The sequence below is a fragment of the Nycticebus coucang genome, chromosome 3 (assembly GCF_027406575.1).
Source record: "Nycticebus coucang isolate mNycCou1 chromosome 3, mNycCou1.pri, whole genome shotgun sequence".
In the NCBI taxonomy this organism is placed as follows: Eukaryota; Metazoa; Chordata; class Mammalia; order Primates; family Lorisidae; genus Nycticebus; species Nycticebus coucang.
Genome location: NC_069782.1, coordinates 65,045,257 through 65,072,330, shown reverse-complemented (window position 1 = coordinate 65,072,330; position 27,074 = coordinate 65,045,257). Strand labels below are relative to the sequence as shown.

Genomic DNA, 27,074 nt, shown 5'->3' with positions numbered 1-27,074 from the left:
GGCAGGAGTGGGTGTGTTTAGGGAACCCCAAGGCGGGCAGAGGTCCTGGAGCCCAGCCACAGGGGAAGGGGAGATTGTAACCCCCTTAACCCCCATCTGGTGGCAGCACCTCCATCTATGCTCAGTGGGGAAGGGGTTGGAAGGTCCCCAGGCCCAGGTTTGGGGGAACTGGTGAGCTGTGTGGCCTAGGGCCCTGCGGCCTGATTTCTGTGGTTCCTGAAGTCTCAGTTCTCCTGTCCTAAATCCTGTTTCTGCCTTTATACAGCATGGATTCTCGTCCCATGCAGTGAACCTGTTGGCTCTTTAGCCTGAATTCCCATGGACCTGCCGCCTGAGTTTTCATACTCTCAACAACCCCTTTCCTGTCTTTCCCAGGACGGTGGCTGCAGAGGTGCGGAAGCAAGTGTCCCGGGAACACAGTGGTTCCCCACATTCCAGCAGGCGTGGCAGCAGCTCCCTGGGGGTAAGTATTTCAGGGATGACCCTCTAGGTCCCTGCCCTCTGGCAGCCAGAGATGGGCCTTCCCTTCTGCCTAGGCTATGTCCCACCCCCCTTGTACCCCTACCCTGTCCTGTGGGGAAACAGATGGAGGCAGCAGTGGCAGGGAGGGTAGCCCTGTCTTGGCCCTAGCATTGTCCTGTCCCTGTTTCTGTGGCCACCCTCCTTGCAGCTGCTTAAGGGTAGCCCTGTGTGTCAAGAGGGTGTGGCTTCTGTCTGATGTCTCCTCTCCTGCTGCCTGGACCACCCAGAAGGGGATGGGGAGGAGGACAAGGATCTTGGGGAGTGAGTAGAGGGGTGGAGCCCTCTTGCCCACAGGGCCTTAGGAATTGTCTCTTGCCTGGGCCTTAGTCAACATTTCTTTCCTTCCACCCTTAGTTCTTGCCTGACCAGGCCCTAGGGTGTGATTTCCTTCCTGGAGGGCCAGGCAAAGCTGAGGTGGGGGTGGGGAGTCTGAAGTCACTGACCTTCCTGGTCCCTCCACAGCTCCAGCACCCTCTATAGCTTCCACCTCCCTCCTCCGAAGCCAAAATGTACCTACCCCCACTTCACTCCCCACCCCCAACTCTCAGCCTCTGGGGCAGCAACGTCATAGCCACTTTGCTCCAACCCAGGTCCCACTCACTGAGGTCATTGAGCCCTTGGACTTTGAGGATGTGCTGCTGAGCCAACCACCAGATGCTGAGCCTGGGCCCCTCAGGGACCTGGTAGAATTTCCAGCTGATGACTTAGAGCTGCTGCTGCAGCCCCGGGAATGTCGGACCACAGAGCCTGGGTTCCCCAAGGATGGGTGGGTCCAGCCCCACAGCCTCTCCACCCATGACTCCGCCTGCCTCTGTGACCCTCCATTGATACCCCCTTCAAGGCAGACTTTAGAAATCAGTAGGCCCAAGTTCATCTCCTAGCATGGCTATGTGACTTTGAAAAAGTTGTCCTTCTGTTCTTCCATCTCCCCATCTCTGAAGTAGACAGAACATTCACATCCTCACTGGCTGTTGGAATGATTAACAGAGGCCCTGCCTCTGTTTACCCTGATTTTATTTTGCTACAGAAGACTGGATGCCCAGGTGAGGGCTGCAGTGGAAATGTACACAGAGGACTGGGTCATTGTCCATAGAAGGTGGGTTTATCTCACGGGCAGCTCAAGAAGGTCTGAGCCCAGAAGAGCTGAGATGTTGTCTATGGCCAGTCCTACCAATTGTTTGTTTGTTTGTTTGTTTGTTTGTTTTAAGACAGAGTCTCACTTTCTTGCCCCCGTAGAGTGGTGTGGCATTATAGCTTACAGCAAACTAAAACACTTGGGCTCAAGAGATCTTCTTGCCTCAGCCTCCCAACTAGGTGGGACTACAGGTGCCTGCCACAATGCCCAGCTATTTTTAGAGACAGGGTCTCCCTCTTGCTCGGACTGGTCTCAAACTCCTGAGCTCAAGTAATCCACCTGTCTCGGCCTCCCAGAGTGCTAGGATTACAGGCATGAGCCACTGCACCTCGCCCTCAGTCCTACTCTTTCTCTGTCTACTCTCCCTTCAAGGACAGATGGCCTTACAGGCATCACATAGGCCTTGGTAGGTGTGTGGGGGTGCACCGGGAGCTCCTGGGAGTCCTCACCACAACTACCTGCCCAGCCATGCTTCCTGCTAGGTACCAGCATCTGAGTGCAACATACAGCCCTATCACCTTGGAGATGCAGCGAGAACGGCAGAAGGCCCTCACCCACCAGGTCTTTGAGCAGGACGCTTCTGGAGATGAGAAGTTGGGCCCTGAGGACTTGATGAGGGAAACCTCAGCTGGGGTCATGGCAGGGGTATGTGTGTAGGCTCCAGCCCCAGCTTTTGGGCAAATATGACAGGAAATGACCTAAACAGCCTTGAGCCCTAAAAGAATTTTATTGTTTCCATGAATGGAAAGCTAGAGTGATAATTATAAACACTTACTGAGTGCTTAGTATGTACTAAATGCTTTATACTACTTCTCTTCTTTCATTTTATGAGTCAGGGCAATCATTACAACCATTTTACAGGTCAAGAAACTGAGGCATGGCAAAGTTATTAGAGGCTTTGCGTCTATGTTCAAGCTATATTTTGTCTGTCAACATTTGTTTATGCCAACAATAATACTTGTAAGAACTATTCTTGTTGTTTTCATGGTTATTACTTTTAGGTGTAAATGGGGAGACCGCGGCCCTTAGAATTGCAGGCAGAGATCCAGGGTCTCAAAGCTGAGCTGGGATTTGAACTAGGGCAATCTGGTCGTCACCGCATCTGAGTCTAGCCGGTCAGGAAGCACCCTCCTCTCCTGTGACAGTAGCAAAGTCCCATGGAAGTCTCTCTTTGGTCCATACTTTGGAGCCAATCTTGGGAGCTGGCAGATGTGTTCTGATTGGCCAGACAAGGGCCATGTGAAGCTCAGGATGAGAGATAGGAGTAGCCTCCTCAACAGGGGCTCCCCACTTCCATTAAGAAAGCGGCTGTGGGGTGGCACCTGTGGCTCAAAGGAGTAGGGTGCCAGCCCCATATGCCGGAGGTGGCAGGTTCAAACCCAGCCCTGGCCAAAAACTGCAAAAAAAAAAAAAAAGAAAGCAGCTGTGGAAAAGCCTTCATGTGACTTATAGTGGTGATCCTACCCCCAGCCCTTAGCTTCCCTGTCTCTGGAGTGAGGCGAAGGTGCATCTAGCTGGTGCTCAGTGCTTGCATGTTCTCCACTGTCAGGATGACTCCCAGCGCTGCTCGGGTTCCTCAGATGACACCCCTCGAAGCAGTGGTGCCTCTGGTATCTTTGACCTGAGGAACTTGGCAGCTGACTCACTGTTGCCCTCACTGTTGGAGCGGGCAGCCCCCGAGGACGTGGACCAGCATAATGAAGCCCTGCGCCGGCAGCACCGTCCCCAGGCCCTGCTCACCCTCTACCCAGCACCTGATGAGGTGGGTTCCCGCGGACCCAACAGTCCGACCAACATGTATCCCTATATATCGGCTTGGATGCTTACTGTATGCCCTATGTTTATTCAATAGCTTTTATATATGGACACCTAGTTTATCTGCCTATATTGATCTAACCAGCATTTATTTGGCACCTATTTTGACACCCCCCCCCTTTTTTTTTACTTTCTTTCTTTTTTTTTTTTTTTTGAGACAGAGTCATACTTTGTTGCCCCTGGTAGAGTGCTGTGACATTACAGCTCACAGCAACCTCAAACTCTTGGGCTTAAGTGATTCTCTTGTCTCAACCTCCTAAGTAGCTGGGACTACAGGTGCCCGCTACAATGCCCAGCTATTTTTAGAAACAAGGTCTCACTTTGGCTGGTCTCAAACTTAAGCTCAGGCAATCTGCCTGCCTCAGCCTCCTAGAGTGCTAGGATTACAGGCATGAGGCACCGTGCATGGCCCTTATGCACTATTTTTATTCAGTAGCTTTTTTATATAAACACATACTACATGCTACTATATTCATCCAACCAGCATTTCTTGGGCATCAACTGTATATTTCCATATTTATTCAATCAGTGCTTCCTATATCCCTGCTGTGTAGTTCTCTCTTTAATCAATATTTGGTCCATATATGCTTATATTTAGCCAGCCAACCTTTATTTGGCACCTTTTCTATGCTCCTATGTTTTTATTTAACCACTTATGAAGTGTTTGTTGTATACTCCTATTTAATCAGTATTTGTTGGCTGCCTAGTATATAATACTGTACATGTCCAATCAGCATTTATTAAATGCTTTCTATATATGCCTATGTTTATCCAACCAATTTGTAGTAAGTATCTGTTGTATAACTGTATTTCTTTGACTAATATGTCTGGGTACCTGCTATGTTATTGGCGTTAAGGATACAGTCATGAATAAAAAAGACCTAGTCTCTGCCCTTACAGTTCACTAGTGGAGGAGAGACCCCTCTACTGGGTAATTGTAATCTAAACAGTGTAATGCCATGATGAGGTGCTGGCAATTGTCCCTCACATGTCCCAGTCACATGGCCCATTGCAACAGGGCATTGTGAACACCTGAAAGAGGTACGTGTCCAAGCATCAGGGGTCAGAGAAAGAAGTGTCAGCTAAGCTGTGACCTGAGCAATGAGCAGATGTTGGCCAGACAAGGCAGAGGAGAGAAGAAGGGTATCCCCGGCAGAAGAAACAGCATGTGCAAAGGCTTAGTGGCAGGGGACTGAAAGATGTTTAATCAGGCCTGGGGGAGAGCTGGTCTTAGGCTGGGCATTCCAGGCCTTTCCAGGAGGATATGACCTAGCTTTTTCCCCTCACCCCTGGCTTTTGGCAGGATGAGACTGTGGAACGCTGCAGCCACCTGGAGCCACCCCACGAGCACTTTGGACAGAGGATCCTGGTCAAATGTCTGTCACTTAAGTGAGTGTAGTGACCTGTCCCTTTCCTTGGCCACTTGAGGGGACCACATTATCATATGCAGCCTTGTGACTTATGAGGCTTTTAGGGGGGAAAATAAGACTTCCTTTTTCATTATGCTTACGTGTCAATTGTGTGCTCTGTTCTCTACCCTTTATGTACATTAACCCATCACAACCTTGTGAAGTGGGCACAAATTGGGAAACTGAGGCACAGAGTAATGATGTCATTCTGTTTAGATTACATGACTAGAGAGGCCACAGTTTAACATTCACTCACCTGATGCTGACATTCGATTGGGGGTGGCAGTGTTAGTAACCCTGGGTTTGGCTGCCCAAGCCCCCGCCTCCACATCATCCCCCAGGGATCAGCCAGAAATGCGTGGGAACAGAGCTAAACAGGATGTGGAGTTGGACTCCGACCTGGCCCTGCCTCTCTCCATCCCATGTTTCTGCCTGGATGGGGACAGGAAAGGGAAGTTCCATTCTGGCCTGAGGCCAGAGTGGGCCTCTTGTTCCAAGCACAAGGATTGGGAACTGTCTCTGGGTGCTCATTCGCAGTCATTCAGCAAACACTGGTAGAGTGGCTGCAGGGTATAGGACGTGACCTGTGTGATTATTACAGAGCCAGCATGGGAGATACTCTGAAGTGCTTAGGGGCCCTCAGGAGGCTTAAGGGATGGCAGTGGGGATACAGCTTTCCAGGAGGGGAAACATGGAAGCTAAGACCCAAAAGTGAGGTGGAGCTGGCTGGATAGAGAGGACTTAGGGGTGGGGCTGGAGGGTATTTGGGAGGAACAGCACATGCAAAGGTAGCAAAACAAGTGTTCGGGTACCCATGCCTTCTGGAGAGGGGCAAAATGAGGCCAAGAGGCAGGCAGGCTAGGCTATGTGGCCTTTTGTCCTCAGTGCTATGGGAGCAAGGGCTCAATTATTCAGTCTGAAAATGTCTCCTTAGCAAGTGTATGGTAAGTGGAGCCCAGCAAAACAAAGTAAGACAAGAGAGGCAGTTATGGTGGCAATTCAGGTGAGTAAGAATGGGACTCAGCCAAGGTGGCAACAGCAGCAGAGAATGCCCTGGAGAGGCCAGAAATGATAATTTCAATAATTTCAAGATTATTGCACCAACAGGTGCTTCCATGCCAGCTGAATGAGGGCCAAGATTGCAAGGAGGAGGAGCTCTGTGTGTTACTCTGTGCCTCAGTTTCCCCTTTTGCAAAATGGGACACACCTTTTCCTAAATTTCTTAAATGTCAGTTCCATATAGCTTGGTAAGAGTCAGATGCCTCCCTTCTTGCATCTTGGACCTCAAGAGGGTGTAGGGTATGTGGACGGAATGGGTGTCAGGGAGATACACCACACCCCCATTTACTGGCAGGTTCGAGATTGAAATTGAACCCATCTTTGGGATCTTAGCCTTGTATGACATTCGGGAAAAAAAGAAGGTAGGAGCCCCTTTCTTCTTGCCACTCCTCTTCCTCCTTGTGGGGGGCTATGGGCTTCCCAAAGGTGATGATCCAGCTGCTTCTGTTATCCCCAGATCTCAGAGAACTTCTACTTTGACTTAAACTCGGACTCCATGAAAGGGCTGCTTCGGGCTCATGGTACCCACCCCGCCATCTCTACCCTGGCCCGCTCTGCCATCTTCTCTGTGACCTACCCCTCACCTGACATCTTCCTGGTCATCAAGGTACCCACTGGGGCTGGGCAAGAGAGGGGGAATGGCAAATGCCACAGGTTCGATTCCTGCCTTCATGGAATGAGATAAACAATGACACCAGGAAGGGTGATCAGGGTGTTATAGGGGAGGTCTAGGCAGGGAGAGTCCTCTGAGGTGGGAAGAAATCATGAAGGGTTTCCCAGAGAGGTGACAGCTGAGCTGTGACTCATAGGCCATCCTGGTGACATGCAACAGCCTGGGCAGGGGGGCCAGGAGGCAAGCGAGATACTTTGAGGCAGTTCTCAGACCTAGTTGGCACACTCATTTGGGATTTTCTATTTCCAGAAGTGAAGTCAAGTTTCCTTTCCCCAAACACTCAATTAGGTTACAATGATGAAATGCATGGAGAATGCACAGGCAGGCCTTGCTCATGGTCATGCTTCATAGGGTTCTTGCCTTTAAAAGTCCTCACAGCAGGCCGGGCATGGTGGCTCATGCCTGTAGTCCCAGCGCTGTGGGAGGCCGAGGCGGGTGGATTGCCTGAGCTCAGAGGTTCGAGACCTGTATGTAACAGCAGTGAGCCAGAGTAAGACCCTGTCTCTACTAACCAAGAACATCTCCAGAAGAAGACAAAAAAAGTACTTCAAATGAAGAAGAATGACCAAGGAAGTTGAAATTAAAAAAAAAAAGTCCTCACAGCAGGCTCTGTGTTGGAGGTTGCTATTGTGACCATTTTTCAGACGGGCAAATTGAGGCACAGAGCTGGTAAGGGACTACCTGCCCCCAGGATCTCATAGGCCCTGAGTAGTCAGGATTGGAATCCAGGCCTTGTGGCACAGAGCCATGTGAAGAGTGGCCTCCATGTACACCAATAAGGAAAAATGCAAATATAGCCAAAATATCACCAGCTAAAAGGGGGCTTGGGGCTTGGGGGTGGGTCTGAGGATGGAGAGGGGGTAGCTACCGGGCAGGCCAAGTGTTAGCACTAGATCCCAAGGACAGTGGGAGCCATAGGAGGTGTTGGACCCAAAGCCTTCACAGGATGGGAATATATGGGGATCCAGGAGCCTGGGTGGAGGTGAGGAGGGGAAGGGGGTTGAGGGCAGTGCTTCACTTGGCTCGCTCACCTTCAGCTAGAGAAGGTGCTACAGCAAGGTGACATCAGCGAATGCTGTGAGCCCTACATGGTGATGAAGGAGGTGGACACCGCCAAAGTAAGCGTTTGAGGGTGGACCAAAGGCAGGGCAGGTGCTGGCCTCTACAGGCTGGGGACGCTGAACCGGTGGTGGGACGGGGGTCTCCCCGCAGAACAAAGAGAAGTTAGAGAAGCTGCGCCTGGCTGCCGAGCAGTTCTGCACCCGCCTGGGCCGCTATCGTATGCCCTTCGCCTGGACTGCGGTGCACTTGGCTAACATCGTGAGCAGCGCCTGCCATCTGGACAGGGACTCAGACTCAGAAGGCGGTGAGACTGGGCCGACGGGTCAAGGAGGCGGGGCTTACAGGCCAGAGGTGGGGCCAAGGGGGCAAGGAGTCGCGCCCTCTGTTGGACGAACTCGGTACGGCAGCTGAGTCTCCTGTTAAGTGTCTCCCGTTTCTGTCTCTCTGTCCCCCTCTGTATCTGTCACTGTCTCCCCTAGAGCGTCGGCCTACCTGGACAGACCGCCGCCGTCGGGGTCCCCAGGACCGGGCAAGCACTAGGGATGACACCTGCAGCTTCTCTGGCTTCCGCCCAGCCACGCTAACTGTCACAAACTTCTTTAAGCAGGTATTGTACCCTAGGATAGGGGATTGAAAGGAGAGGTGGCCACGGACTCCTCCCCCTTCTGTGACTGCATCAGCCCTGGGGTCCCTGGCCCTTTGGCACAGGCTCACAGAGTAGGTCCCATGCAGGAAGCCGAACGGCTCAGTGATGAAGACCTTTTCAAGTTCTTGGCTGATATGAGGCGCCCATCGTCCCTGCTGCGGCGCCTGAGGCCTGTGACTGGTGCGTGGCATACCCCATAAATGAGGTGTTACTCTCACACAGTCACTTGAAAAACTTGCACTCAGCACCAACTGTGCCAGGCACCCAATGATGACAGTGACAGACAAATCCCTGACCTCCAGGGCTGGGTCTTCTAATGGCCATAGACAAGAAGCAGAATGAATAAGGCAGACAGTGGGTTAACTGGGGGGTGTTGGGAGATGGGGTTCTGAGAGCAGGACTGATTAAATGTGGGAGTGAGAGACAGGGGTGTCAAGGGCAACCTCTAGCTCCTGAAGGACAGATCCCCCAGTGGGCAATGTAGGGGAATCAGTAGCCAACTCTGCAGCCTGGACGGGGGTGCCCTGGTAGGTGTAAACTGGCTCCCCTCTGTGCAGCCCAGCTCAAGATCGACATTTCCCCGGCTCCTGAAAATCCCCACTTCTGCCTCTCCCCCGAGCTGCTGCATATCAAGCCCTACCCAGACCCCAGGGCCCGGCCCACCAAGGAGATTCTGGAGTTCCCTGCCCGTGAAGTCTATGCCCCTCACACCAGCTACAGGTATGGATACTGGGGCCCAGCTGGGTGCTGGAATGAGGGGCTTGTGGGCATCATGCCAGGTATGGTCCCCCATATTCTCAGATACATAGATACCAGCATGAGATGCCGCTGCTGTGATTTAATGTAGGACATGTAGGCATGAAGGGGTACGTGTCTCATGTCCTTCCTCCAGTCCTCCCCAACAGGATTACGTCCTCTGCCTTTGCTCTGCCTGCTTCCGTCTCTGCTCTGTGCCTGGAAGCTCGACCCAGTGCCCTGGCCACCCCAGTGGACAGGCATTTCCTCCCTCCGTGGAGGGCCTCATAGGGCATGGAAGTGTCCCTTCAGTGACTGGTCCTCAGTTCCGTCCAGACAGGTTCAGGCTGGGAGCGCTGCTGTGTGGAGTCTGGAAAGGAGACGTGGCTTAGTCAAAGCGAGGGGTCCCTTCCAGCTGCCCTGTGCACCCCCCACACCACACACCAGATTTCAGCCAGACTCACCTCTCCTGGATCTTTTGCAGCCGGTGCTGCTGCTCTGCCATCTCCCGCTTCTGCCGCTGCACATGGCCCATGAGGGCCCATACAACATGGCTCTGCCTGTCAGCGTGAGCCTGTGGGGTCAGATTAAAAACCTCATCTGGGATCCATCTCACCTCCCATCCTATGATCCTGCCCAGGGCCCCCTATTGCATCTGTGTGACCCAGCAAGTCACTGATGCTTTCTGACCTTGGCTTTCTCATCTGTAAAATGGGTATAGAACAGGATTCGCTTAATGGGATTGTTATGCTCTTCACATGAATTATTAAAGTGCATAGAACAGTGCTGGGTACTTATTGGATGCTCAAGAAATGTTACCAGTTACTCTAGTAGTGAGCATTTATTGAGCACCTACTGGGTACCCTGCCCCATGCTGAGTATTTGATCTTCATCAAGTACTTGGCTCCGCTCTGAGATATCACTTTTTACCCTTATTTGTAAATGAGGAAACAGACAGGGACAAACAGGGATATAGGTCTTGCCCAGAATAGGCGAGAAGGGACTCTCCAGGGGAGAGGCCGTAAAGATGGCAAGTTGGGCTGGGAGGTCTCTGGGACTCAAGGTTCAGAAGCAAGTTATGGCCAGAAGTCAGGGTCTCAAGCTCCCAGGACTAGGAGTCATTTACCTTTAAGGCCTCAAATTCTTGGCGGGAATGGCCCAGCCATGCACCACTCAGCTGGCCTTCCAGCCGCCGCACATTGTCCCACAGCACCTGTTGTTCCTGGGCCACCTCCCCCAACACCTGGGCAGTGGCCTCTGCGTGCAGCTGCAGGGCGTACTCTTCTATCTGCTCAGTGAACAGCAGTCGTTAGGAGGATGACCTTGTCATCTTGGTGTGTCCAGGTCTTGCCTGGTTTTATCACTGAAAGTGTTAGGTCCTAGGACCCTCACTCCGTCCTGGGCATACCCTAGACATTAACTCCTCTTCAGACTCTTACCCACCCCACAACATCCCAGCCACAGTGCCCACCTGTGTGTCCAACAGGCTTGCTCGGAGTTCCTGTGCTGCATCCCTGCCCCGGCTGATTTCCTGACCTAAGAGTCTCAGTGTGTGGCCATAGAGGCCCAGGCTGTGTCCAGCCTCTATCAGCTGTGCCTCTGTGGCCCTGTACACGCCATTGAGAGCCTGGCCCAGCTGCAGGGTCCCATGAAAGAGAAGGGTCAGCTCCTCTTGCTGTGCTGGCTCCAGGCTGCCCACAGGGGGTGTGGGAGCAAGCCAGGCTGCTGTTGCCAGGGTCCACAGCAGGCAAAGAGCAAGTGCTGACATGGTGAGCAGCCACAGCACCACCAGTGTTTCCTTTTATCCCCCCACATTCCCATTAACCCCTGGATAATGGTTAACTAGCCAACTGGATGCCCATGTTGTGCAAGAGCCTTGGCAGTGGCGCGACAGTTGCATCAGGCCAAACGTCTGGCCGAGCCACGCTGGGATCACGCTGCCTGGGGCTCAGGGCCGGTTGTGGGTGGGAGAGCATTGGGAAAGTATGGGCCTAGGACCCTGCTACAGGACCCTGAGGCTCACTGTGCTGAGCCTCAGTTTCCCCACCTGTGAATAGGCACAACAATGATAGTAATAATAGTGAGGCTTTTACGAGCACCTGGTTTGTCCAGAGTGGTCCCAGTTACCTGCTGTGCTAGTCTCTGCTCTCATGCCTGTCCCACACACCTGCAGTGCGGGGCCCTTTGACAGCCTTTACAGCAGCTGGGGGAGTGGGTGCAGGTGGCAGACTCTCCCAAAGCCATACAGTCTGACTTAAGGACCCACAGATGCCCCAGGTGAATGCTAACTAAGACTTTACTCCCCAGATAACTGTGGACAAGTGCCTCAATTTCCCTGCCTGATGCACTGCCTGTGAGAGATAAATGAGTTATTTCTTGTTGAAGGCTTAGTATAGGCCCAGCACACGATAGGTCCGTGTAAATGTTTGGTGCAATGATTGTCATTATTATTATTGTTTATCATCATTAGCATAGTTACAAATGATCAGCTGGAAGGCCCCATGACCCCATTTTACAGATAAGGACACAGAGGCCCAGAGGGAGGTTTGGGGTTTTTATAAAGTTGCAGGAATTTGACCCCAACCCCTACCACAGTTTGCCTACCTGAGTGACAGGCCACATAACTAGTAACTTTTTTTTTGAGACAGAATCTCACTCTGTCTGGGTAGAGTGTCATGGCATCTTAGCTCATAGCAATCTCAAACTCTTGGGTTCAGGTGATTCCCTTGCCTCAGCCTCCCGAGTAGCTGGGAGTACAGGCACCTATCACAACAACTGGTTAGTTTTTCTATTTTTAGTAGAGATGGGGCTCACTCTTGCCCAGGCTGGTCTCGAACTCCTGAGCTCAGACAACCCATCCACCTCAACTTTCCAGAGTGCTAGGATTACAAGAGCCACTGCGCCCAGCCTCTAGTATCTTCTTGGGGAAAGGGCAGTCAGGCCACCTGGTCCACTTGGGAACTCTGCCCTTGAGTGTCCATCTGTTCCCTGCCCTCTGCCTTAGAGTGTCCCATTAGAGTCCCCAAAGTCCCTGTGTTCCCAACCTGTGCCAGTCAGTCCTCTCCCCAGCTAGTGCCTGTATTGCCTCTCACCCGGCACTCAATGCCCCAGCCTTGTGACCCTCTCTTCTCCCTACCGGTCTGTGTTCCCAGCCAGCCTTGTTCCTGCAGCACAGTTGCTTATGTGTGCTGGCAGGGCCAGCCCTGAGCCTCTGACCCCCTGCCCTGTCACCCACAGGAACCTGCTCTATGTATACCCACACAGCCTCAACTTCAGCAGCCGCCAGGGCTCGGTGCGCAATCTCACCATACGGATACAGTACATGGCAGGCGAGGACCCCAGCCAGGCCCTGCCGGTCAGTGGCTGTGTCCCTGAGGAGAGGGTTGAGACATCCCTGGTGGGCTTCTTACCCGCCCACTCTCCCAGGTGATCTTCGGCAAGTCCAGCTGCAGTGAATTCACCCATGAGGCCTTCACACCCGTGGTCTACCACAGCAAGTATGTGGGGGTGGGGATGCTTAAGGACCCTGGGGTACTCAGGGGTGTCAGAATGGAAGAGTGTGGGCTACGCGCAGTAGCTCTTGCTTGTAAACCTAACACTTTGGGAGGCAGAGGTGAGCATCCCTTGAGCTCAGGAATTCAAGATCAGCCTGAGCAAGAGCAAGACATTGTCTTTACTAAAAATAGAAAAACTAGTCAGCTGTTGTAGTGGGCGCCTGTAGTCCGAGCTACTTGGGAGGCTGAGGTAAGAGGGTCAGTTGAGCCCAAGAGTTTGAGGTTGCTGTGAGCTGTGATGAAGCCCCAGCACTCTTCCCAGGGTGACAGATGGGAATACAGTGGGCAGCAAGAAGGGAGGTGAAGGCCTTTGGGACACTGATGGGGGAACTTGAAGCAGAGAATAGAAAGAGTGGGGTCCAGTAGTATAGGGGGACTGATGTGGCAGAGGCCACGAGGAAAATAAGGGGAATCCTGGATGCCAGCAGACCCCCAGCCCGATCCTGCCAGGTCCCCCGAGTTCTATGAGGAATTCAAGTTGCATCTTCCTGCCTGTGTGACTGAGAACCATCACCTGCTGTTCACCTTCTACCACATCAGCTGCCAGCCCCGACCGGGCACAGCTCTGGAGACGCCTGTGGGCTTCACTGTGAGCTGCTCCCTCCCATTCACCCCCCAAGCCCTCCTTGTCCCCAGGCATGGCCACAGACCTGACCCCTGGCCTTTCCCCAGTGGATCCCACTGCTGCAGCACGGCCGCTTGAGGACTGGCCCCTTCTGCCTCCCCGTGTCTGTGGATCAGCCACCACCTAGCTACTCTGTGCTCACACCAGACGTATGTCCCCACAAATGCTCCCATGTCACCTGCCTTTCTTCCTGTTGACACCCTGGGCAACCTTGTCCTCTACTGGTGCCTCCAGGACCTCATGGCTTCAAGTCCTCCCATGAGGCTATTTCCTGGCTCACTCAATGAATGTCCACCTGTATCCCCATTTTCTGTCCCCCTCTTAACATGTGGACCCTTTAGTCCCTTCAGACTGGGCTAGGGGCAGAGTTCCTGGCTGCTCCCCTAGGCTGGGCCACACTGAGGCCACAGTGTCGCAATGGCTGGGGCTGCTGGGTGGCCTGATCAGTGGGGGAGGTTCGGCCTGTGCCCACCTGGTGCCTCCCTCCCACAGGTGGCGCTGCCGGGCATGCGCTGGGTGGATGGCCACAAGGGCGTGTTCAGCGTGGAGCTCTCAGCAGTGTCCTCTGTGCACCCACAGGTACGGGATGGAGCAGGAACCCAGGAGTCCAGCTCTGCTCCCCTCCTGCCCGCCCTGGGATTGGGCAACAGTTGCCACTGGCTGGGGATGTCTGGCCTCAGGCTGTGGACGTGACTTTAGTCAACTGGACTGGACTCTCAGGGAAGCTGCTGACTCAGGCAGGGGTGGCCTTAGTATCCCGGGGCCTCCCCTGACTAACAGCCTGGGACCTCTTCCTGCTTACCTATGTCCCCACCCAGGACCCCCATCTGGATAAGTTCTTCACCCTGGTCCATGTGCTAGAGGAGGGGGCCTTCCCATTCCGCCTCAAGGACGCCGTGCTGAGCGAGGGTACCGTGGAACAGGAGCTGAGGGCCAGCTTGGCATCACTGCGCCTGGCCAGCCCTGAGCCTCTTGTGGCCTTCTCCCACCATGTGCTGGACAAGCTTGTGCACCTGGTTGTGCGGCCACCAATCATCAGCGGCCAGATCGGTGAGCAATGTGGCCTCAGTTTTCCCATCTGGAATGTGGTGCCCCAGTCCCCTGGTCCTGGGTGGCCTTATATAGCTCAATTATCTTTCTCTGGCCTCAATTTTCCCATTTGAAAAACAAATGGTTCTCTGTGCCCAGAGTTCCCTGGTTCTCTGTGCCCAGAGCAAGTCCTCTGTGTTCCCTTAGTGGTCACATGACCCCTTGCATCCTAATGTGTCTATTTTTGGAAAGTGGGTGGGAAGATAAGAGGCCTTGGGCCATGGAACTTGGCCTCTGCCCTACCCCACAGTGAACCTGGGCCGTGGGGCCTTTGAAGCAATGGCCCATGTAGTCAGCCTTGTCCACCGGAGCCTGGAAACTGCCCAAGATACCCGTAGTCAGTGCCCGCAGCTGGCGGCCTATGTCTACTACGCATTTCGTCTGCCTGGCACTGAGCCCAGCTTCCCAGGTGGTGAGTTTTGGTGGAAAACCCCAGAAGATAGGAAGTATCTGAGGGAAGAGCATCCCAGTCAATGAGATCAGCATATGCAAAGGCTCTGAAGCCTTACAGGCTTCGCCTGGTTTGAGCAACTTGCAAGAGAGATAATGTCTTACCCACTTTTTCCCTAATCCCAAGGCGTATGGTCTTCAGCAGATAATTCCGCCAATTAGCAAACATCCTCAGTTCCTGGAGCAGGGCTGAGCTGCCTGGGCTGAATCCGGGATCTGCCTCCTGTAAGCTTTATGAGCCTGGGCCAGTGACTGCACCTCTCTGCCTGTTTTCTCTTTTATAAAACAGAGACAATAATAGCACCCACTTCATGGGCGCACTGGTAATAGTAAATGATATATTAGTCTATGTACGATGCTTAGCACACTGTGACCACACAATAAGGTATTATTTTTTATTTGCCAAATAATTAATAACACCAACCTCTGTGTGCCAGACATTATTTTCAGGTTTTAGGGGAGGGGGTTTGAGTTTTGAGACAGAGTCTCACTCTTTGACTGCAGCTAGAGTGCCATGGCCTCAGCCTACCTCACAACTCAAGCTCAAGCCTACCTCAAACTCCCGGCTCAAGCAATGCTTCTGCCTCAGCATCCCAAGTAGCTAGGACTACAGGTGTCTGCTGCTCTGCCCAGCTAGTTTTTCTATTTTTTTTTTTTTTTGTAGAGACAGAGTCTCATTGTACCGCCCTCGGTAGAGCGCCGTGGCATCACACAGCTCACAGCAACCTCTAACTCTTGGGCTTACGCGATTCTCTTGCCTCAGCCTCCCGAGCAGCTGGGACTACAGGCGCCCGCCACAACGCCTGGCTATTTTTTTTGTTGCAGTTTGGCAGGGGCCGGGTTTGAACCCGCCACCCTCGGCATAGGGGGCCGGCGCCCTACTCACTGAGCCACAGGCGCCGCCCTAGTTTTTCTATTTTTAATAGAGACGTGGTCTCACTCTTGCTCAGGCAGTCCACCTGCCTTGGCCTCCCAGAGTACTAGGATTACAGGTGTGAGCCACTGCACCCAACCTATTCTGTTTTTTAGTCTCCCCACAATCTCTATGAGACAGCAGCCATTATATCAATTTTATAGGTGAGGAATCTGGAGGTTCAGAGAAGGGAAGTGACTTTGAGAAGGGCAGCCACCTAGGATAGGACTAGGGGTCATTATGGCAAGTGGGTGGGGGACTGATCCTATTCCCACCATTCCCAGGGGCCCCTCCAGTGACAGTGCAGGGTGCCACACTGGCCCATGGTTCTGGTCGCCCCGTAAGCCTCTACTTGGCCTGTTCCAAGAGTATCAGCAGCAGCAATCCTGACCTGGCCATGGCCCCTGGCTCTGTGGATGATGAGGTTTCCCGTATCCTGGCCAGCAAGGTAGGGTGAAGGGGGCCCTGGAATCTCCAGCCTCAGTGGCCATGGCTGCCAAGTGGGTGGGTAAAGAATCACTGCTGATGGAAGACGGGGAACAATAGCACTGACAACTCAGATGAAAGCTTAACTCTGGGCGGGGGGCTGGGCTGCGGTTGTTACAGGTTGGGGGCTTTGAGTCTGACTGCTCTGGGCTCTGCACTCCATGAGCAAGGATGGGTGGCAGAGCTTGATCTGGTTGAATGCATGCACATACACATGCTTCCATGCACATATGCACATGGCATGTAGACCCATACACACACGTACAGAAGCACGCACACGCATCCTCCCATGCACATATGTACACAGGCACATATATGCATCTACCTATGCATGTACACAGGTGCACACACTCATCCTTCCATGCACGTACATACACAGGCATTTATAAGTATGCACCCATGAACACACATACACAGGTATGTATATACCATGCACATATGTACACAGGTGTGTGTACACAATGTACAAGCATGAGTGTGTATACACAATGCATCCGATACACCTATGTACATGTGCACATTTTCCTGTGATGTGTGTGGGTGCTCATGTAGTCACATATATGGTCTAGGGCAGCGTCCATGATTCATGCTGCTTTCCCCACCCTACTCTGGGGACACTACCACTTATCTGTGTATCTCCAGGGCATCGATCGCTCACACTCCTGGGTGAATTCTACTTATGCTCCAGGAGGCAGCAAGGCTGTGCTGCGGCGGGCACCCCCTTATTGCGGGGCCGAGCCCAGACAGGTGCCCTCCCTACCTGCCCCTGCACATTTGTGACACCTACCTCAGCATGAGCTCCTCCTACCTTCCTGGCTGCGTCTGACTAACCTTGGGTTGCTGCTTACAGGAGGTGGCAGACCTCTCCTGCCTTTGGGGCTGTGGAGTTTGTGTTGTAGGCATCATTGGGTCATCTTAACTAGCCTTTTGCTGCCATGTAGCCCACAGGCCCAGAAAGAGGCAGAAGGCTCAGGTGGTATGCAAAATGCATGCAAATGATATGTAAATCACCCACCTATAACGTCACTGCCTTGCATGGCCTATTCCCTTCCCTTTAATCCACCTCTGTTCAGGGGACTCCTAACCGTCCACTCAAATGGTGTCAAGGGGATGGAACTGAATCTGTGGGCTCTCCTATCCTGTCTCAGACAAGAAGTATCCCTTACCCTCCTCCCAAATACCTGGTGTGGGGAAGGGCTTTGCCTCCACCCAGATTGGGGTTCAAGTCTTAGCTCTGCCATGGGCACACCCAGGCAACTGGCTGTATCTCCTTTCAGTTTCTTCATGTGCAAAATGAAGATACTGCTCCCAATTTTCAGATATAGTAAGGACTTGAAGTAAATCCCTCAGCACAGTGGTTCTAATCCTTGGCTTATGTTAGGGCTTAGGGCAGGCGTCCTCAAACTGCAGCCCACGGGCCACATGAAGCGGTGTGAATTGTATTTGTTCCCATTTTGTTTTTAAAAATAAGATATGTGCAGTGTGCATAGGAATTTGTTCATAGTTTTTTTGTTTTTTTTTTTTTAACTATAGTCCGGCCCTCCCAACGGTCTGAGGGACAGTAAATTGGCCCCCTGTTTAAAAAGTTTGAGGACGCCTGGCTTAGGGTATCGTGGGCAGGATTTTGTCAGGAAGAATAGATCCTCGGCCCAGCCTTCTCTGAGCTCCAGCTATTCATGGAAATAGACATGGATCCAACAAACGTACATGTGTGTAATCGCATGGTTTGAAAATGTCTGAAGGGAAGTGGGCAGCAATGGAGTGCCAGCTTCTCTCTGAGTGAACTGGGGGTTCTCTGCTGGGAGGTAGCATTTTTACTGGAACCTGAAGGGTCAGATGACGCCAGCCAGGGAAGGGAAAGGCATGTGCAAATGTTGGAACTAAGCTTAGAGGACCACAGGCACCAAGGGGAGGCCACAAAGGCTCTCTTGTCTGCACATATGGCCCCAGGGCCTGTTCCAGCCCATCACCAAGGCCACCTGTACCCCATATTGAGCCCAGGGGACTGTTAGCAGCATAGACAGAGGACCTTTGAGTATTTATCTCCCCAGGTTGCTGGGGATCTGGAAGTGTGGGTTCATGGAACCTACCCACCCTGCACCAAGCACTTTTTTTTTTTTTGAGACAGAGTCTCACTATGTTGCCCTCAGTAGAGTGCTGTGGTGTCACAGCTCACAGCAACCTCAAACCCTTGGGCTTAAGCGATTCTCTTCCCTCAGCCTCCCAAGTAGCTGGGACTACAGGCACCCACCACAATGCCTGGTTATTTTTTTGTTGCAGTTGTTTAGTTGGCCTAGGCCGGGTTCAAACCCGCCACCCTTGGCTGGCACTGTAACCACTGTGCTATGGGTGCCGAGCCTGCACCAAGTACTTTTTAACAGGGCTCTCCTCAGCTTCTCATTCCCTGGGAGTTCAGCTGTGCCATGAAGAGCGAGTTAGAGGTTAAGAGGTGACAACTTGGTTAGAGAGTGGCATTCCAGGCAGGAAGTAGCACAGAGACTGGGCCTTTACCATGGATGGCTCATCTGGTGCATGCCAAGGATCCAGGGTATGGCTGAGACCAGGGGATCTACGGGGGCCAGGAGTGTCAAGGCAGTTCCTGGGGGTTGGGCCAGCTCCATCATTGGACCTCTTCTCCCTGCCAGTCATCTTCCCTCCCAACCAGCAAAGGAGCAGGCGAGAATAGAACATGAGCCACCTCCTATACCCTTGTCACAGATGGGGACACTGAGGCAGGGGGAGGCCTGGAACCTGGGGCTCTCCCGGCTGCTTCATCTCTCATGACTGTGTCACCACCTCTGTCTTTGTCTTCCTGCCTCTCTCCTCTGCTCTGTTCTGACCCACTCTGTCTGCACTTCTGACCATGCACACTCTTGCCCTCTTGCCATGTACACTGCTTTTATGTCCTGTACCTTCACCCCACCTCCCTCTCACCATCCATGCTCCCATCTGCGGTGGTCATACTACTTTGTCACTTCCTCTCAGTTTCTTTATTGTTATCCTCGTCTCCTGTTATCACATTCTTCTCCACCTGTACCCCCACACTTGGATCAGGACTTAGTGGCTCTCTCTGGCTGCTCTCCTATTGGTCCCTGCCTCCCCTGCCCTATCCACTTCCACAGAACCCTGGTCTGCCACCCTGTCCTCATTCATGTGGAAGCATCTCTTCTCTGTATTTGCACTGACCCATTTCTCTTCCTCCATCTATGTCCCCATGGACACATCTTTCCTCTGTCCATGTCACCACTACCTCACCCACACTAACCCTCTCCTCGTCATCACATCCCACCATAGGCTACCGACCGCAACTCTGGCCGAGCCTCCTCCTACCTCGAGGGCTCCTCCTCAGCCCTGCGTGCCACCCAGCCAAGACCCACTATGCAGAAGGTAGTGGGGAGGAGGGAGTGGGTGCCTCAGTTTCTGTCCCAGGCCCTAGCAAAGGGGCTGCGACATCTTCCTCCCCCAGTCCAGAGCTCAGCACAATCCAAGAGCCGGGGGAAGGGGCACATTGACTCTTCCTGCCCCTTCTTTTCTTGCATGGCGCCCTGCTGTGCTAACCTCTGCCCTCCAGATGAGGGGCATGGGAGGGTGTGGCACCTGGCTCCCTGTGATCTCTGCCTCTGCCCTCAGCTGCTGCATGAGGAGCTGGCACTGCAGTGGGTGGTCAGCAGCAGTGCTGTGCGCGAGGCTGTACTCCAGCACGCCTGGTTCTTCTTCCAGCTCATGGTGAGACACCCCCCCCTTCTCCTTCCTGCCCAGTGGCCAGAGACTCCCCAAGGGGAGACCTTTCCTCTTCAGGGAGAGAAGTCCCCTGAGATTGTCCCTGATACCCCTGAGAAGTTAGGTCAAGAAACCCCCACATAGACAAGTACCTAAAGGGGTATCTCTCTAGAGAGACTGTTCTTGAAATGCCCCCTTCACAGAGAGAGGATGTCCCCTCCCCATGAAACTGTTAAGGACCAGAGACCCCTGCCCAGAGAGATACCTACCTTGAGAGAGAAACCCATCTGATTAGACATGAGACACCCCCCCCAAAAAAAAAACCTTTAAGAAATGGCTTTGAGGGTGGCACCCGTGGCTCAGTGAGTAGGGTGCCGGCCCTATATACTGAGGGTGGCCGGTTCGAACCTGGACCCGGCCAAACTGCAACAACAACAAAAAAATAGCCCAGTGTTCTGGCGGGTGCCTGTGGTCCCAGCTACTCGGGAGGCTAAGGCAAGAGAATCTCCTAAGCCCAAGAGCTGGACGTTGCTATGAGCTGTGATGGCACGGTACTCTACCGAGAGGGCAAAATGAGACCGTGTCTCTAAAAAAAAAAAAAGAAAGAAAGAAAGAAATGGCTCTGAATTACCCATTCCTGGCACTGGCTGGCCATATCCGCTATGGCTCTTGGATGGGCTTTCAAGCCCCATACTCTGTCCCACCCATAGACCTCCTTAAGCCCTTCCCACAACACGCCCCCTCAACCTTCCAACTCCCCACACTCTGCCTAAGATACTGCAGGCTCCGCCCATACCTTCAAGCCCCGCCCATATCACCTTAGGTCCCACGCTCTAGTCTACCCCTACAAGGCTCAAGGTAATCTTGCTGCTAAAGCCCTTCCTTCCATCAAACTGTCTCCACCCACAGCCCTTGAAGCCCCAACCTTAGCCCTCTCGCCCCACCCACAGGTAAAGAGTATGGCGCTGCACCTGCTTCTAGGCCAGAGGCTGGACACACCCCGCAAGCTGCGCTTCCCTGGGCGCTTCCTGGATGACATTGCATCCTTGGTGGGCTCTGTGGGCCTAGAGGTTACCACCCGTGTCCACAAGGTGAGAGATGCAGACTTATTGTGGGGAGTCGCCTGAGGGAGGACATAGAGCCAGCCAGCCAGCCAGGCAGGGGTGACACTCCTGCCCCACTGACTCCTGCATGAAAGACCAGAAATCCAGTTTGCTGGATGGGTCTGTTCATTCATCGTCTGTTTCTTTTTTTTTTTTTTCTTTTCATCATCTGTTTCTTGAGCACCTACAGTGTGTACAGCCCCGAGCTGGGTGTAGCCTACAGTATGTATAGCCCTGACCTGAGCCTAACATGGCAGTAAACAAAACAGACCCACACCCTTGCTCTCCTGGAGCTGACTTCTGGGATATTGATGTCCTGAGAACCTGACAATTGTCCAGGCCCTAGAACACCAGTTCCAATACCCCCAAGGGTAGGCAGGCAACAAACAATAATGATCATAGTAATAATACGGAGCTGTATTGACTGCGCAGTGTGTGTGTAAGCATTTTAGATAGATTATATCATTAAATTCTCCCATTAACCCAAGATGTTGGTATTAATGTATTCTCCATTTTACTTATTGGGAAATGGAGGCAAAAGTGACCGAGTAGCTTAACCTGGTACCAGTAAACTGGGAAGGGACAGAATGAAGATTCAAAGGATTCTAAGCCCACCAGCTCCAGAGGTCGTGTTCTCAATACCTGCTTCCGTCAGGAAAGTGGGGCTTATGGTGGACCATAGAGCAAAAACGAGCCCATCTAACAGGGGCTCCATCACTCAATTCAGCCAACAGAAACCCTGCAGGAATGTAGTTCTGTTGTGGCCAGATTGTCTGCTTTTTAAAGATAAATGGGACTTCTGGATTTGATGAGAACCTTTCAGCCTTTGAAATGCTGTTCTGGCCCAAGCCAGCTCTTATACAATCCCATGCGACCTCTGAGCTGGTCTCAAAGGTCTCAACCTTGTCTCACTGGGTTGAGATTCCCAGGGGCTGACCCAGATTGTGAGGAAACCACTTCCAGAAAGGGGAGCAGGGAAGAATAAATGCCCCTGAGAAGCAGCATCAGGGGCCATCAGTGATAGGCCACATATCAAGCACCAGTTGTATCAGACTCTATGCACAAGGCTGACCCAGATGCTGCCCTGCTGTGGACTCTGAAGACAACTAGTAAGATCACAGACTGCAAGGGAGCATGAGGGCAGACCCAGAACCAGCTGGGTTTCAGGACCTTTGCACTGACTGTTCCCTTTACACTAAATTCCTTTCTCTCCTTGGTTCCTTATCCTTCTGGCTTCTCTGAAAACATCATCCCATTCTATGTCTTCAAAGTGGGTAGAATTATCTGGAATTCTTTTTCTTTTTTTTTTTTTCTTTTTTTTTTGAGACAGTCTCATTTAGTTGCCCTTGGTAGAATGCCATGGCATCATAGCCCACAGGAACCTCAAAGTCTTGGGCTCAAGTGATCCCCTTGCCTCAGCCTCCCAAGTAGCTGGCACTACAGGCACCTGCCACAACACCCAGCTATTTTTTTTTTTTAGAGACGAGGTCTTGCTCAGGCTGGTCTCAAACTCCTGAGCTCAAGCAATCCACCTGCTTTGGCCTTCCAGAGTGCTGGGATTACAGGTGTGAGCCACCATACCCATCCTGGAATTCTTGTTTATTGTGTATCTCTCCCACAAGTGAGAGTGTGAGTTGGACAAACAGCAGGGACCACATCTGTCTCAGTCAGAGGGCTTGGCACATAATAGATGCTCAGCATGTCTTTGTTAAATGATTACTGAAGGTTTATCATTTAGGGCAGAGGCTAATTCGCTTGAACGCAATCATAAGTGATTTAAATTACTTATTTCTGAGCATAAGTAGGCTCCAGGGGGCTTCACAGTGTGGGCTGAGCCCTTGTCCTTCAGTGGCACTCAGGGCATCAAACATCAAACCACTTTGCCATCTAACTTGGTCGCCTTACTTCCCCTGAAATCCCATTGGCCAGGGTGTGGTCATGTGGTATCACTCAGCTGCGAGGGATGCTGGGAAATATAGTCTCTTCCCAATTAAATTCTGGAGACAGAAGGAAAGAGGATTTTTACAGAGAGGGGAGCAGTCAATCTCTGCCACAGTGTGTTAGGCAGCATGGAAAGGACAACTAGGAAGAGCCAGCATCACCAGAACACAGAGAAAAAGGCTCTAGGGCGATGATGCAGCTCCTGGAAGTGGCAGGTAGCCTTGATGGGTGTGGGGACAAACACACCAAGGCTGGTTGGGTGCAGCTGACAAACCCACATGCCCCCAGGACATGGAGCTGGCCGAGCACCTCAATACCAGCCTGGCCTTCTTCCTCAGTGACCTGTTATCCTTGGCAGACCGTGGCTTCATCTTCAGCCTGGTCCGGGCCTACTACAAGCAGGTAGGAGTGGAGATGGCAGACTGGGGCTGGGGACGGGGGGAGAAGGGATGATGCTGAGGTCACCACTGACCACCCCTCCCCTGCAGGTGGCCACAAGGCTCCAGTCAGCTCCCAACTCGGCTGCTCTTCTGACTCTGCGTATGGAATTCACCCGCATCCTTTGCAGCCACGAACACTACGTGACCCTCAACCTCCCCTGCTGCCCACTGTCACCTCCAGCCTCCCCTTCCCCCTCTGTATCCTCCACTACCTCCCAGGTGGGCTGACCTCAACTTCTGCCTCATCTTAACCTGTGACCTCTCACCTTTAGCCTATCTCTTGTGCTTCTATCATCTCTGTCCCTTTCGTGATGGGCCACTGTTTGGGTGGACTCACCCCTTTCACTTGACTTTTTAACATCTGGTCCATCATTCTTAGCAATTTCTGGGGAGGATTAACTTCTGATATCTTGCCCCTCAATCCTAATTCCTAGACCAGCATTGCTTCTGCTTTTTCTTATTCCTCTGACTTTTGACCCCAAGGCCTATTAGGATGGGTTAACCCCACCCTCTCACCTCTGGCCTTTAATTTCTTTCTTTCTTTTTTTTTTTTTGAGGCAGTCTCACTATGTCACCCTGAGTAGAATGCGGTGGCATCACTGCTCACAGCAGCCTCAAACTCTTGGGCTTAAGTGATTCTCTTGCTTTAGCCTCCCAAGTAGCTGGGACTACAGGCACCCACCACAACGCCCGGCTACCTTTTGGTTGTAGTTGTCGTTGTTTGGCAGGCCCGGGCTGGTGTATGTGGCTGGCGTTCTAACCGCTGAGCTACAGGCACTGAGCCTGGCCTTTAATTTCATGCCCACTGTCACTTCCATGGGACTTGACCCATGATTTCTGTCTCTTCTCAGATGGCTTTAGTGGTGACCAGTCACCTCTAACCCTTGACCCCTGGCGTCCCTGATTTTTCCCTCTGCATCCTCTGCAGAGCTCCACCTTCTCCAGCCAGGCCCCAGACCCCAAGGTGACCAGCATGTTTGAGCTGAGTGGGCCATTTCGGCAGCAGCACTTCTTTGCTGGGCTTCTGCTGACAGAGCTAGCACTGTCCCTCGAACCTGAAGCTGAAGGGTAAGCACAGATCCCAGGCAGGTGGGCCCAGGCAGGTGGGACGGTCCAGAAGCCATGTCCACTCTATCCTGAGCACCCACCCCACTACCCCACAGGGCCTCTGTGTTGCACAAGAAGGCCATCACTGCTGTGCACAACCTGCTGTACAGTCACGATACTGATCCCCGCTACGCTCAGACTACTGTGAAGGCTCGTGTGGCTGAGCTGTACTTGCCACTGCTGTCGCTCGCACGGGACACACTGCCACGGCTGCATGACTTCGCTGGTCAGCAGGCCAGGGAAGGATGGGGTCATGTAATCCAGGGGCTTAGTCACACAAGGCACAGGGTAGGAAGGGTGGAATAACATAGTCAAGGGTATGAGGATGGGCATCAAGGTGTGCATTAGAGTCAGCAGAGCAGATTCAAGTTGTGCCACAGAGCACTTGTCACCAGAAGTTCTCTGAGCCTCAGGCAACCAAAAAAAAAAAAATAAAGAAAAATAGCCAGGCGTTGTGGCAGACACCTGTAGTCCCAGCTACTTGGGAGGCAAAGGCAGGAGAATCGCTTGAGCCAAGGAGTTAGAGGTTGCTGTGAGCTGTGATGCCACCATACTCTACCCAGGGTGAGAGCTTGAGGCTCTGTCTCAAAAAAAAAAAAAAGGAAGAGAAAATGTGAGGCACAGAAACTGAGAAACATCCAGATGAGAAGACGATCGAAGCCCTGTGTTCATTCATGCACATATTTATTCAACATTTATTGACATTGTCGAGGGATGTGGTTGGAAGTACACAGAGTCCTAGCTTTCATCAGTTTAGAGATATTCTCTGTCTCTTGAATTATTTTTCTGCCTCATTTTCATGCATCTCTCCTGGGATTCCAATTACAAGTTTGTTAGTCTTTTTTTTTTTTTTTTGAGACATAATCTTACTATGTCACCCTCAGTAGAGTGCTGTGGCATCACAGCTCACAGCAACCTCAAACTCTTGGGCTTAAGCGATTCTCTTTTTTTTTTTTGTTGCAGTTGTCATTGTTGATTTTAGCTGGCCCGGGCTGGGTTCGAACCTGTCAGCCTTGGTGTATGGCCAGTGCCCTACCCACTGAGCTATGGGCACCACCCTCTGACTTTTATTTTAAAGTCCTTGTTTGCAAGTAATCCCACCTACTTAGGAGGCTGAAGCAAGAAAATCACTTAAGCCCAAGAGTTTGAGGTTGCTGTGAGCTGTGATGCCATGATACTCTACAGAGGATGACAAAGTGAGACTCTGTCTCAAAAAAAATAAAAAAGAAATAAAAAGTCCTTTTTTTTGCTAATTTCATTTGAACTTTTTTTTTTTTTTTGCAGTTTTTGGCGGGGGGTTAGAACCCACCACCTCCGGCATACAGGGCTGGTGCCTTACTCCTTTGAGCCACAGGTGCTGCCCTTTTCGTGTAAACCTTTTTTTATTTTATTTTATTTTTTTGCTAATTTCAATATTTGGTCATCTATGTGTCTGTTTCTGTTATCTCTTTCTCTCACATCATCCTGTCTCATCACATGTCTTGTAGTTTTTTATTATATTTTGGACATTGTAAAGAAAAGAACTCTAGGGCGGCGCCTGTGGCTCAAAGGAATGGGGCGCTGGCCCCATATGCCGGAGGTGGTCGGTTCAAACCCAGCCCCAGCCAAAAACAGCAAAAAAATAAAAAAAAATTTTAAAAATAGGGCAGCGCCTGTGGCTCAAGGAGTAGGGCGCCGGTCCCATATGCCAGAGGTGGCGGGTTCAAACCCAGCCCTGGCCAAAAAAAAAAAAAAAAAAAAAAAAAAATTAAAAAAAAAAATAAATAAATAAATAAAACCCGGCCCCAGCCAAAAATGGTAAAAAAATAAAATAAAAATAAATAAATTAATTAATTAAATTAAATTAAAAGAAAAGAACTCTAGGGCTAAAACAATGTCATCTTTCCCCAGAAGGGGTCTCTTTTCAATCTGTAGGCAGATAGGATAACAGGCTGATCACCTCAGTCCAGTTAGGAATTAAGCTAGGCTGTACTATGGTAGAACTTAAGTTAGATTCAGTCTACCTTTTGTTTTAAGAGCCTCTAAGGCAACATCTGTTTTATATTTTTGGCAGCTCCTTTGGTTAAGATCATAGACTTGGGGCTCTGTGCCTGTAGCACAGTGGTTATGGCGCCAGCCACATGCACTAAGGCTGGTGGATTTCAGCTCAGTCTGGGCCTGATAAACAATAAAGACAACTGCAACAAGAAAATAGCCGGGCCTTGTGGCAGGTACCTGTAGTGCCAGCTAATTGGGAGGCTGAGGCAGGAGAATCACTGAAGCCCAGGAGTTTGAGTTTGCTATGAGTTGTGATGCCATGGCACTGTACTGAGGGTAACATAGTGAGACTTTGTCTCAAAAAATAATAATAATAGTAATAAATAAAAAAGAACATAGACTTGGGAACTAGACTTGAGGTTAAAATCCGTTTCCCTGCTATCCGACCCTGGGCAAGTAACTTAACCTCTCTATACCTCTGTTTCCTCATTCATAAAGTGGGAATTATTAAAGTACTTGTCTGTAGGGTTATTTTGATTAAGAGTGAATTTTTTTTTAAACAGTCTTGCACTATCACCTAGGCTAGAGTGCAGTGGTATCATCATAGCTCACT

General features: G+C 51.7%; 2 protein-coding genes across 15 annotated transcripts in view; one reads left to right on the top strand and one right to left on the bottom strand.

The window, feature by feature from the left end:
* DOCK6 (dedicator of cytokinesis 6) overlaps positions 1-27,074 on the top strand; it is a 51,386-nt gene that overhangs the window by 10,353 nt on the left and 13,959 nt on the right. For 2 of the 13 annotated variants that reach the window (XM_053583205.1, XM_053583216.1), the window contains exons 2-30: positions 376-463; positions 1,113-1,288; positions 1,550-1,618; positions 2,140-2,302; positions 3,207-3,419; positions 4,776-4,861; positions 6,236-6,302; positions 6,398-6,547; positions 7,651-7,731; positions 7,826-7,979; positions 8,155-8,282; positions 8,408-8,501; positions 8,879-9,041; positions 12,294-12,411; positions 12,483-12,553; positions 13,061-13,199; positions 13,283-13,384; positions 13,728-13,814; positions 14,054-14,285; positions 14,575-14,736; positions 15,972-16,135; positions 16,816-16,920; positions 19,468-19,560; positions 19,804-19,899; positions 20,844-20,984; positions 23,226-23,339; positions 23,426-23,596; positions 24,306-24,445; positions 24,541-24,710. In XM_053583205.1, coding sequence (XP_053439180.1) covers positions 376-463; positions 1,113-1,288; positions 1,550-1,618; positions 2,140-2,302; positions 3,207-3,419; positions 4,776-4,861; positions 6,236-6,302; positions 6,398-6,547; positions 7,651-7,731; positions 7,826-7,979; positions 8,155-8,282; positions 8,408-8,501; positions 8,879-9,041; positions 12,294-12,411; positions 12,483-12,553; positions 13,061-13,199; positions 13,283-13,384; positions 13,728-13,814; positions 14,054-14,285; positions 14,575-14,736; positions 15,972-16,135; positions 16,816-16,920; positions 19,468-19,560; positions 19,804-19,899; positions 20,844-20,984; positions 23,226-23,339; positions 23,426-23,596; positions 24,306-24,445; positions 24,541-24,710 — 3,737 coding nt within the window. Of the gene's footprint in view, positions 1-375; positions 464-1,112; positions 1,289-1,549; positions 1,619-2,123; positions 2,303-3,206; positions 3,420-4,775; positions 4,862-5,807; positions 5,826-5,918; positions 6,129-6,235; positions 6,303-6,397; positions 6,548-7,650; positions 7,732-7,825; positions 7,980-8,154; positions 8,283-8,407; positions 8,502-8,878; positions 9,042-12,293; positions 12,412-12,482; positions 12,554-13,060; positions 13,200-13,282; positions 13,385-13,727; positions 13,815-14,053; positions 14,286-14,574; positions 14,737-15,971; positions 16,136-16,815; positions 16,921-19,467; positions 19,561-19,803; positions 19,900-20,843; positions 20,985-23,225; positions 23,340-23,425; positions 23,597-24,305; positions 24,446-24,540; positions 24,711-27,074 lie in introns of those variants that run through there. The other 11 variants (XM_053583206.1, XM_053583207.1, XM_053583211.1 and 8 more) reach the window with 11 other exon arrangements.
* Positions 9,053-11,552, bottom strand: ANGPTL8 (angiopoietin like 8). 2 transcript variants are annotated; one of them, XM_053583322.1, is made up of 4 exons: positions 10,528-11,552; positions 10,183-10,344; positions 9,521-9,616; positions 9,053-9,426 (listed from the first exon to the last, which is right to left on the bottom strand). In XM_053583322.1, exons 1-4 carry the CDS (start codon positions 10,822-10,824, stop codon positions 9,379-9,381), a joined length of 603 nt encoding a protein of 200 aa, XP_053439297.1. In that variant the 5' UTR covers positions 10,825-11,552; the 3' UTR covers positions 9,053-9,378. The 2 variants fall into 2 exon arrangements, with proteins under 2 accessions (XP_053439297.1, XP_053439298.1); XM_053583323.1 differs by having other exon boundaries at positions 9,521-9,630; positions 10,528-10,857.

Coding starts and splice junctions, on each gene's coding strand:
- ANGPTL8 (XM_053583322.1), bottom strand. CDS start 10,824: ATGTCAGCACTTGCTCTTTGCCTGCTGTGGACCCTGGCAACAGCAGCC. Junction 10,345..10,527: donor CAAGCCTGTTGGACACACAG/GTGGGCACTGTG, acceptor TTCACTGAGCAG/ATAGAAGAGTACGCCCTGCA. Junction 9,617..10,182: donor AAGAATTTGAGGCCTTAAAG/GTAAATGACTCC, acceptor TCACGCTGACAG/GCAGAGCCATGTTGTATGGG.